General features: G+C 35.9%; 1 protein-coding gene across 1 annotated transcript; it reads right to left on the bottom strand.

Annotated features, from left to right (window-relative positions):
- Positions 1-6,517: 6,517 nt before the first annotated feature.
- On the bottom strand, positions 6,518-10,782 carry LOC113277198 (cellulose synthase-like protein G3). Its single transcript, XM_026526378.1, has 4 exons — positions 10,171-10,782; positions 6,880-6,933; positions 6,635-6,787; positions 6,518-6,538 (listed from the first exon to the last, which is right to left on the bottom strand). The coding sequence occupies exons 1-4, from the start codon at positions 10,780-10,782 to the stop codon at positions 6,518-6,520; spliced, it is 840 nt and encodes a 279-aa protein (XP_026382163.1).
- Between the last annotated feature and the right edge of the window lie 1,802 nt (positions 10,783-12,584).

Below are 12,584 nucleotides of genomic sequence, written 5' to 3'. Positions count from 1 at the left end.
TTATACTCTTTCTTGGTTTACATGTTTCGGATCAAATCTAAAACTTGGAGATTCAACGTAATCAGAATACGTATTTGATTAGTACTTTAGATGGTTGATTTATGTTCTAATTCTTCATGTTGTATTATAGTGTTTCCTTTTGTGTTTTGCATATGCTTAATCAAAGATTGAAGACCTGATAAATCTCAGCATCCAGTGCATCTAATTTTTCACCACTTTAGTCATGATTTTGTGCCTACCGATTGTAATTCTCATTGGAGTATGATGATTTGTGTTTATCTATTGAACATAGATCGAAACCAAACAACTGGATAAACCCAGTTGAGCTGCAAGTTTCAGAAAGTTAAATCATCTCTTTCTGAAAGTTAATTCATCTCTTCAACGCCCTAGACAAAGAGAACTCATGCACCATAACAGTTAAAAGTAAGATCCCAATCATCTCTTTCATCTCATTTGCTGTTTTTCAGTCCTATTAACCTTGAAAAATACACATAATCACAAATCTTCTTATCTAGCTAGCGAGAGGAATTCCACGTGATCATCCCAAAGAATCTCATCTGGAAATTTGATATGAAGATTCGAGAGGGAAGTTTGTACTCTATGCAACACGGGCATCACTGTTTTGTATGCTTTTTATATGTTCAGTATACCCTACCAATTCACATTTACAGAGTTTGAAGACCCAGAATCTAGGCTTTAAAACCTATACGTAAAATATGTTACTCATGTGTTGTTTGCATTGTTAATATCTTACCCTTGATACATGCTTAGTTTCTAGCATGACGAATCCAGATGTGGTTAGTTCCCTAAATAACATCACCAACATCCAGGTGCTTCAGAGGCCCGATGGACAGCCTTTGAGAATGTCAGCTATGCATTATCTAATTCATAACATCGTTATTACCAGCTGCTGTAGCAATGAAGAAAAGGTTTGGACTCACATTTTCCAAACCGGCGGTGTTTGAGGTCTTATATTTGATGTGTTTATTCTTTCTGAAAATATCCTGATTTATGTTGCAAGTATTTATTTTTTCTCCGTAACTAAGATGCGTATCCATGAAACCACCGACACCATGTCTATGTCTTCCCTTGCTTTAATTTACCGTAATTGATGTTCTAATCGTTTGCAGGTACCCATATGAAAGACTCCCACTACATATTACAGTATTCGTTCAGAAAGGTAAAGCGCACTTACCTATTTTCGATGCTGAGAATTGGAAATTCATCTCCAGCTTCTATCTGCCAAACGGGATCCAGGTAACCAGGTTAGTGTTACACCCATGTATCCCCGAAAAATAAAGACTCTTTCCGGATTTCTCAAATAATATTTAATATTGAACATGCATACCGCCAATGTGAGGCATTGTAATGCTACAATCACCAAGGTACTGTTTGAAAGTGGTTGGTGACCACAGTAGTCTTTCTTGCAGTAAATGTGAAACAAATGTTGAGATGACCATCTCAAGATAAATGCCCTGCACTCATACTTTTCTTGGCGTTTCCATCCAGTCCTTTTTACAACGAAGTTTTCAAACACGACACTGCATCTGGACTCATGAACGTGTCGGAGGTAACCCAGCTTGCCTTTTCTTTTCTGCTTACCTTTGAAAAAAACCAGCCTTCTGTCTGTCAACCAGTGTATGCTAAACTCACTTGGACAATCCCCAATTTCGTGGGATGTTGCCAAAGAGGCGGTGATGCCTGGATTCTCGCAGATCCTCAATAATGCTGTGGATTTCCTAATTATTCTCAGGTCATTCAACATGAGGCAGTAAGTAGCGTCCACCTACATCGTCACCCATCTCCATTTTCTGTCTGTACTTTAGCACGTTACTAAGAATGCTGCCTAACGAAATGGTCCCACTCGATGATGAAAGTCAATTAGAACACTGAGTTCTGGCTTCATGCTTATTCTAAGATTTTTATCTATTACTATTATTCTGTGTTTTAGCTTACTTGGTTAGATCAGGTGTACTTTCCTATCCAACGTACTAAAGTCCTGCATTCTACAATGATGAATCAGCTTGAGGGTACAAAGTTCTTGGAGAATCTAAGAGAAGTTACTTATTGTAGAAATTAATTATTGTTATTGAGTGTTCTGGGGACCTGCATCTTCTCTCGCTTTCTTCGTGTTACATGTTTCCATTTCTCATATATTTGGAGTTTATGTTTAAGGGGATTTTCTAAGTAGGATAAATCACTTCCTAGCTGATGGAAAAATGGCTAAGGATTCTAAAGAAGCTGTTCAGGCATGTGTTGCAGAGTTAGACAGTTTCATCACTGGCAAGAATGTCATAATCTCTCTTTTAGTAGCATCCCCTTCAATGTCCGGTACAAACATCTAGGAATGAAAAATGTGAAGTTGGAGAGAAGATATACAAATGTATTCGGTTTAAAAGACAAACTTTATGTTTGGCACCATCCAGTTTCCTTGCTGAAGTCCATTTCTTTTAACATTGGGCTTATTCTATGAAACTTAGTGTTAAAATTGGTAGGTCTTTTAATAAGGGTTTGGCTGAAAATATAGGACTCAGTGTGTTGCTGACACATTATCTTGGGTGATCGTTTTGGGGAATAGAAGTGGGATGGTCTCAATTTTGATTGTAAATTTTTCCATAAGTGGTTAATACCATCTCTGCATGTGCATTTTGAGTTACGATTTTTATTGCACTGTCCATTTAATGTTGTACAATCTTTATGTAGAACACCAGAATGGCTTAAAAGGATGTTTGCAGCTGTCACTAAGAATGATAGCTATGCCCCCAAGTTTCGATGTATCATGGATATAGGTGATGCAGTTTTTAAGGGTAGTATTTCTTATAAGATATGACAACAACCTTACCAGCTGCTCTTATTTTGGGCTTTCTGATATCTATGGATAGATGCATTGATTGCATTTACATTTGTTTATATCTGATGTACAAACATACTACTGTTGTGATCGCGAAGAATTGTGTGGATGAATGAATTCATAGATACCGTCCCTCCTGGAAATATCCAGTTCTCAAATGCAACAAGTTTTCAAGTTCTCAAGTTCGCATCTAGAAATAGTTTAGTAACATCACACACTTCATTCTCTATTGGAACTTTCCTGTATTCTAACCTCCCTTTGATTATCTCCACAACTAAAACAAAATGGATTCGATCAATTGCAGGAAAAAAATTCCATTTACCCCTTGAACATTTATGGAATTGAAATCAATTTAACACAAACAAACTGCTCCATTATCACCCACACTCACACCCACAAAGTTCTACGCCTTCTAAAAATTGAACACATAAATTTTCATAAAAAATAACACAATTGTGTGATTTGGGCTTCTAAAAATTGAACACAGAAATTTACATTAAAAATAATACACAACTGTGTGACTTGGACGATAAAAACCGAAGAATAACATAAAGAAGAAGCCAGACGGGATAGGACATCAAAGCATCCCAGAATATAACGGTGTGAAATAGTCCGTGCCGCTACGGCACGGGTAATTCCCTAGTTAGAAACCTCTTATTTTAAAATATATATAAATTAAAATTTAATGCTGATGCTTCTTTTGATTATGATACTAGTCAACTTGGCACGGGCATAGTGATCAATGATCATGCAGGTACATGCTCATGTATCAAAGGAAGCTACTCAAATGGATTTCTAAGTTCAAAAGCTGGGGAGTACAATGCAAAATTCATATTGAATCGAGGAGATGCAATGCTAGTCATTCAATCACTAAATGAAGATAGTCTTCTCATTCAATAGGAAAAGATGAATATTCTCAAGAAAATCAGACATTTAAGTCTAAATTTTAATTATTTGGTGTTCTTTTACTTTTATGAGTAGAGATGATAATCAAGTTGTAGATAATGTTGCTAAATCAGTTAGAGAAACGACATCATCTGTAACTCTAATAAATAACTTTTATGCTCATATATGTAGTCTTCTGGCAAGAGATATAAGCAGTTCGAACTATTTAATAAAATCGTCTCTTTTATCAAAAAAAAAAAGAAAGAATAAAAAACAACATTATAACAATTACAAGTCTTGAGAATGTAAAAACACTTCAAATGAACAAAAAAAACTTGATACTCTTTCATCTGGCATCAGTTGAACTGTTGCCGGCAAAATGAAGCTTCAAAATAGAGGCTTGAGAATCAAAATATCACATGAGACAAGTAAAGCTTCGCTGCATTTTTCAGAGCTGACCCTGTGGCATGAAATTCTCCTTCCCCAGAAGAATTGTTGATATGAGGCACAACACTAGCAGTACTTTCTAATATCAATTGAAAAATTCAAACAATAAGATACCAATTTAACAAAATCATTTCGGCATAATGGATTATCATTTCGTAGCGAATCCGGACGCATAACAAAGAACCAATGTGATCAGAGCAGATATCAAAGTTACTTTCGCAGGCATTCTTCCTCCATCTTTTCTCCACACCATAGCTTCATAAATAGGCCAGGAATTCACCAGCACAAATCCACTTAGAAACAACTGAACCAACATCTCTTCTAATTTTCCATCAATAAATATTATCTTCATGATCCCAAAACTAAATGAGACTAAATTGACCAAAGCAAATGTAGATAAGCTCACGAAAATTGGCGAATCTACTCCAAAATCAAATATCTCTCGGTTGTATCTTTTTTGTTGTTCATCGTCGATGACTTTGCTTGTAAGGCTGAAATCTGGCGTGATACCAATTTGGTACAGTATGAGTTCTATAAATGAAAAAACGCAAGACGATGCTGCTCGCATCAACCACATTCTTTGTTCGTTCCACCAGCTTTTGAGGTTTATACCATATACATAATAACTCTCTATAAAATCTTGAATATATGTTGCTAAAAAGAGGTATGCGTATAGATAAAACCATGGATCAGAGACCTGCATCCAATTGTGAATCCATCAATATGCGGTATTATATGTCATTATTGTTAGTAACACTAATTGAAACATGTTATGTTTGGTTTTAGGGTCGATCAATCATGTTATGTTTGGTATTATATGTCATTATTTTTAGTAACACTAATTGAAGCAGTTAATTCCAAAATTGGTGATTTTCGATATTAATCTACCGAAGAAAAAGAAAACGTACCATTCAACTAACAAAGATGATTACACCTACTATGAATTTATGATAAATGGATAAAATCTATATTGATGCTGCAAAATGGTGGAGTTATGATTATGCTTTTTTTGGGTGATGTTATTTTTATTTCGTGAAGACAATTTTTTGTGCAAGGACACGAATGTTTCAGCCAGAGTTGAAGGCCCGGAGGCAAAGCAAGTAGAAAATGACAATAGCTAAAGTAATTAACATATGCACCTTAAATGATAAACCAAGCTTAGAGAAAGTTACGGGTACCTTAGGGAACAAATATATGTTGTGTATAAGGCAAAGCTGTGGAAGAACACCATATATGATCATAGGGATTGCCCACAAAGGCCAAATTGAATAGAACCCATACGCCATACCCATAAGTAGAGAATGGTTTTTTGTACCAAATATGAATGGGCAATACTTTGAGAACCCAACCTCAGTCAATCCAAGCGACCATCGTTGCACTTGAACTAACGAAAAGTTCAAGCTGATTGGGAAATCTCCGAGAAATGCTGGAGTTGTCGGATTGCAAAATACTGATCGCCATCCTTCACATTGCATCCGAAAGCCTGTTAAAAAATCCTCAACCATGGATCCATATCTGAAACCCAACTAAGAACGAATAGTATATTAGTATAAAAAAGAAAATCTCAAGTGGTGCATGGTTAACTAAATATTGTAGTTAAGATAAGCAACTAAAAAAGGAATTAAAGCTTACAGTTAATCCCCAATTTGTTCCTTGTTCATAATTGCAATCTGCAACTCTACTAGCTGCTTCCAAAATTAGTTTTGAACTACTCATTGTTATTCTATCCAAAGCACCTTCACGATCACCGTTGAATCCGGGGAATATGTTTACTTTCGATTGAGTTGGGGCACCATAAAATGCTTTTCGGTTAACGAATGGACCGCTGCCAACACAATTGACAGCACCAATCCCGTCTAACCCTTCAGGATTTATTATATACGGCCTTGTGAACTCACTGTTATATATGTCACTTGGATTAATCCCTCTGAAGCGTGGAGGAAATTGAACAAAAGCAATTTTTGAGCCTTCGATGGGGTCTAGTAGATGGCATAGTGCTAGACGTGGAGCTTGAGGATTATTACAGTACATGTCACAGTCAATGCAGAGAACAATTGGTGCGCTAGTCATTATCGCGGATGCACGTATCTTCGTAGAATTTATCAAGAAATATTGTTAAGCAAAATATACGTACACATAAACAAGGAATACATGTATATATCAATTTCTTAAGAGTCTTAAGTATTTTTTTCCTTGAAGATGGTATGATTTTTCTTACCAATGCATTCAGAGCGCCCGCTTTGTAATTGTGGTGAATATGTTTACTTTTTTGTCGAGATAGGTAGATAAAATTAGGTAGAGATGTCCCCGAGACATCAACATCCTTAAGGCTTTCTATGAGCACCTAATGAAAAACTTAAATTTATAAAATTACTTTCAAAGATTTCAGCAACAGAGTGTTTATAAGCATGTCAAGAGGAATTCTATCAGTTTATATAATACACAAAATACCTGAATGATTGTAGGATGATCTTGACGAGTAAATCCATTTGCTTTCCATTTATTGAAAACTTGACGCTCTTCTTCATTAACGAGCATATCATCATCTACACATCCTTGTTTCATAACATGCTTAACCTTTGTTCTCATTTCCTCGTATGAAACCTGCAAAGAAAAGAAGTGAAGGCCGGTATTTAAACACTGATACAATAGTTAGGCAAAAATTATTAAGAATTAGTACAATAACAAGAACTTACCATTTTCAGGCTCATAACTACAGAAAGGGGAGTACCACTAAAATTTGTTGGAATCTTGCAACAATTGAAGAAACGTCAGATGTATCAAACAATAATATAAAGAATAGTATCAAACAACTCTACCACGAACAAATTGATGAGGGCAGAATCACAGGTTCAACAAGCTGTCCTTAACACATTAGTTCGCGGGTATACTCTGAAGTAATGCTAAACCCCAACGTGCGAAGATGTGTCCAGGATAAGACTGCCCGATATAACTTGAGTTAGCACAACGCAAGTTACCCACTCTTGAACTCAGCAACAGGGATGGAAGCAAAACGCCGCACAAAATATAAGAAGAAGAAGAAAAGTAGACCTAGAGATAGTCGCTGCTTATGTGTTTTTTAAAAACAGAATTTCGAGTCATATTTATAGGATGAGATCCTTGCAAATCAAGTTAGGTTTTTTTGTTTTCTTCAAAAACAAGTAAAACTCGTAAAAGAAATTTCCCACAAATAAAACTCTTAAAAAATAATTTTGGAATTAAATTCCTAAAGAAAAAATTCTCCAAAAAGTAAATCCGAATAGGAAAGGGACTTGGTGCATGGTATATGCGTATATCGCATGGGTCAAAATATGTATTTTTGCCCACCCGCTCCACCCACGTTTTACAATTCATACATAAGTGTATGATTATATAGTGGAGCTCCTCTTTAGTTTTCCACAATGTGGGACTAAAGGTTCCACTTCATTCACCCAAAAATGAGTGAGTATCCTTAGACCCTTAGGTCATTAGATCAAACCATACCAAGACCATAAAATCTTTTTTAATTAAAACTCATTTTCTCCAACAAAATTGACCAACATGGCGCTGTATTAACTATTTATTTTTGTATTAACTTCCAGACGATTTGTTTCTTAATCTGGTCATGTGTGACTATGGCAGGGCCCTAGATTGGATTCAATTGCAGGAGGGACTTGTTAGGGTTCAGAGCCATGTACATGCCAATACTGCGGAAACAAAATAGCTAACAAGAAACACTTGATCTCTCAGATTGCTCCATGAACCTCACTATGATCTAGGATAAGAAGAAGAGAAGGAGAACCACACAGATGCAAGCCATAAACAAAGCAACTAGAAGTAAAATACTCGCAGATTTAACGTGGTTCAACAACATACACAATGTGTGTGTATTGTCTACATCCATCAAAAGGATACGACCTCTTTATTCATTATAGAATCAACTGAGAATTACACATCCTGATTGACTAATCAACCCATCGACTCACCACAACGTGACTGAACACCAAGAACTCTCATAAACACCCTATAAGATCCAAAGCAGTGTCTTCACCCATACGAGATAATGTTTACCACATTATTTACCACAACGAGACGATCTTCTCTGCACATCCTGATATAGACTATTATGGACGCCTTCAGCTCAACACCAATAATCTAATCCAGCACCATCAAGATGATCTTCTCCTTAACAAGATGTCTTACCAACATCTTCATATGAATACTCCATAACGACATATCTTCCAATATCGATAAGCATTCCATAAGCACCATAATGATGTACTCCTTCCACCATTAGGTCTTTCACATACCATCCCAAGAGGTGCGATGAATTTCTCAAATCTCCATTGTAGATTCTCTGACTAAACTAATAGCTTAGACCTCGTATAGGAGTCACAAACTTGGTTCCCATGTTAGCCTCCTTGAATTAGAAAACCGACTCATATTAGGAAATCATGGTCAATTAAACAACCCATATTGTATATAAAAGTTGACCCAATTTAGGAAACCAATGTTTCCCTACAGGACTCCTATTAGTTAATTACAACAATAGTCAAGTTTTGATGGAAGTATAGAAGTCCACAGGCGTAACTAATTTTTGGAACCGGCTTATGCAAATAGGGTTTTTTTTGAAGGCTTACTAATTGTAGAAATAGGGCCACTCTCAACCCTAGTTAGTAAATTCGCGAATGATACGCGAATCATTCGCGAATTTTTCCGTATCACGAATTTTACCGTCTTATTCGCGTACGTTTGCAACTCCGAATCCAAGTCGCGTATTATGTGGCATTCCCGGATTATTCGCGAATCGTTCACGAATTTTACGTATCCCGAATGATACGTCCGTTTAATTCTCCATAAATTCTTTAGATTTTACTTTTCAAAGACCCCACTTTTTGGACTTTACTGCCTCCCGAGCATACACGACCGAATATTAGACGTGTTGTAATTTTTATGAAACAAAAACGACTGAAGAGATTTGAAGGTGAAGGTGAGAGAGATCTCAAACTCACTAACCAAGCATCTAAACCACCATACGACGTCCTCTTAGATAACTAATGTTATATATATTATTAATATCATCATATTAAATTTATTTTTTCTTTAAATAACTCACACATATGCATAAAAATTGGTCTATGACCTTATAAATACAAATTATTTGTTATATATAGATACCGAATTTTCAGAGCCGAACTCACATTTATAAATCGAATTATACATGTACGTATGCCGTTCCGAATTACTAACGAATCACGTCCCGTTGATCGAATTTTGGACCGAATCTGGATTTTACTAAACCGTATAATACTCGTACGTTTGTCGTTCCGTATGTTTGCCGAATCCCGAATTGCTAACTAAGCTCTCAACTTCAGGTCCTTAAATGAGGTCACTATACGCAAAAAAAGGTTTTTTTAAGGTTTATTAATTGTAGAAATAAGGTGCTCGCAACTTCAGGTCCTTAAAGGAGGTCACCATTATTATAGTATAACAAGGTTTTGCTACATCACTCATCAAATCAGCTGCTAGTGAACACGATAACAAAGAACCAAAACGTTTTCTCACCGACTAAATCCATAATCCATCCGAATACGTGACTTTCACGTTTGACACCCACTATTCCTAAAAAAATTCACACTACCTACCTATATTTAAAATTAAGATTGTGCACACATAGTGGTTTACATTTGCACTAACAAAAATGAACAAATAAAATACTAAAGAAAAACTAAATATATGCTTCAAAAAAAAAAAAAAAGAAAAAAAAACTAAATAAATCATTGCTAATTTACTAACATTGCCTTGAACTTACTATTTTAAAAAGATTTTAATAGACAAAAATTCAGTAGTATCGTGGTCCCAACATAATAAGTCAATAGGGGACACATTGAAAACAGCAAATAGGATCAACTATGCTCAGTAATGCGGGCAACTCATCATTATTATATGATTCTAGCAAAAAAAAAAAAAAAAATTATTATATGATTGCAAAGAGAAAGAGAGTTGACCTTCATACGTAGAAACTCCTCTTGAGGGATACACGATCTAAGTTGATCAGCATCAGAACCATGCTGGTTGAAAGCCACTTTAGGACATCTCTTATTGAGATTATGCTTTCTACAAAATGGTAACCATTCTCTGGCGAACTTTGCTCCTTGAAGCAACGCAAAAAGAGTCATTTGAGATCCTCCATCATCAGAAACATAAACAGATATCTTATTTGAAGGGTAATCAAATGCTAAGACAGATAATGCAGTGTTCACGACTTCCATAGGAGGTTCTTGATATGGATCAGCAGTACAAATAAAGACATCCAAAGTTGGGAGATCATCTTCATCTACGACTTTTGACAGATTCTCTGGATAAACTTTCCTACGAACTGGACACCATCGAAAAGCTTGACATGCAACCCACATGAAGGATAGAACTAAATCAGCAATTGACAGAAGGATTGATGGTAATAAATCTACTGAATGGATTCTGAGACTAGTTAGATGATGATAAAGTAGAGCTATGATTCCACATACATAGATTAACATGAATACACGACTAGGTATTGTTCTTGGATGCACTTCATAACTATTCAGAGGAAACGCAGAGGTTTTCTCTCCGTTTTTCATTGTCTCTCACTATCTCAGATTCTAATCCACTAACTCACATTCTCTAGCGATTGATTTTTTGACACTTATTTATTGAATCTAGAATTTTAGATTTGTTTAATTTCGTTGTGGTCAGAATCCAGAATGAAAATAAAATACATTTGGAAAACTCTCCTGATTAGTGGGGTTGCCAGCACTATGCACCTACCACTTGATCCTAATGATTTAACATTCTAAACTGCCATGCAACATTACTATATTCACTTTCTCACATCTGTTCCTAACAAACAATAAGAAAACACAAAAGAAAAATTTGGAGAAGATATTTTATTACGGTATGCCATATATGCGACACCAACACTAACTTGTGGACACAGTTAAAGATTATAAGCATAGCGAAAGATAAGAAAGATGCATAAATTTGGGAAAACAGGGAAAGCTTACATGTTTCTCTATGTACGGATTCTTGACCTTAAGCCAGCTCGATTCTTGACAGTAGCATAAGCAATTGTGAATTCTGCATGCCTGAGTGATGCACCTGAAGGTCCAAAAAAATCAGCTTAGATCGGTCGATCTTACCTCATTGCTACGTGGGTGTGTATGTATCCTCTGATTGAAGGCATTCCTCCGATTGAACCTGACTACTCTCAGTATGTTCTTCCGTTTACTGTATTTGCTTTTCCACCATGAAATTCAATCCCTGCAAAACGGACACGCATACTATTATAATATGGACATCCAATTTAAAATCAGTTGGCAATGAGTGGAGAGGCCCTAAGGGATTATAAACCGCAGGATCTTAGATATCTCAACACGCCCCCTCACGTGTAGCCTTGTTGGGTCTAACACGTGGACAATTAAATCGGGTGATGCGGAGTAAAGGCGCGGTCAAAGACTCGTCGCAAATAGCCTGCTCTGATACCATATTAGAATATGGACATCCAACTCAAAACCAATTGGCAATGAGTGAAGAGGCCCTAATGAATTATAAACCGCAGGATCTTAGATATCTCAACGCATACAATCACATAATTTTTATACTTTATTCAACTAACATGATGCAATCCTAACCTGCCAAATGTGGCTGAGTGAACTGTTGAACCATAGGTCTATCAAGTGTTTATAGTTATAACCAAAATTGTCAGATAAGAAAACGAATACATCAATGCAAAAAAAAAAAATCTAAGACCCGACATAACAATATCCCAAAGCAAAATTAAATGGGTGCAACTATCTAAAAGTTGTGGTATCAATTAATCAATTAATAAGCTTTGTTTATGTAACTTGTAGTCTTATACCCCTGATTTCTTTAATTTGTTAGACATGAACCATGATGCCGAATCTGTAATAATGAAGGCATTGAATTCCACAACAACACTAAACAATACCCACTTATTAGAGGTGTCCAAGTATAAATGTAAGTCATCGAGAACCATTAATCTATCAGGGATAGAGGTTTCTACATAAAAAATGATCATCATGGAACCCAGTCTTCCCATTTCAGCATTCAATTAATCAAAATTATAATTGAATCAACATCAAAAGAAGACAAAGCAAAGGAAGTACCGTGTAGCAGAAATGAGAGGTGGCAGAATAATTTCGTCCCCAAAATCAACCCATAATTGATTTCGTAATTCTGCTTGTCACAGAATTTAACAGTCCAAACCTTGTTAGGTCATTCTTTGACAAACAGAATTTGGAAATTGGGTTTACTTGTTAAGAATCATACTTCTTCCATCAAAATCGATAGCCTAGGGATTACAAACTAAATGAAATCAAGGAGCAAACTCTACTGAGCTTTGAAGGGGTTTTTTTTTTTTTTT

This window comes from Papaver somniferum, chromosome 1 (assembly GCF_003573695.1).
Source record: "Papaver somniferum cultivar HN1 chromosome 1, ASM357369v1, whole genome shotgun sequence".
NCBI classification, from domain to species: Eukaryota; Viridiplantae; Streptophyta; class Magnoliopsida; order Ranunculales; family Papaveraceae; genus Papaver; species Papaver somniferum.
This window is presented reverse-complemented; position numbering and strand designations above follow the sequence as displayed.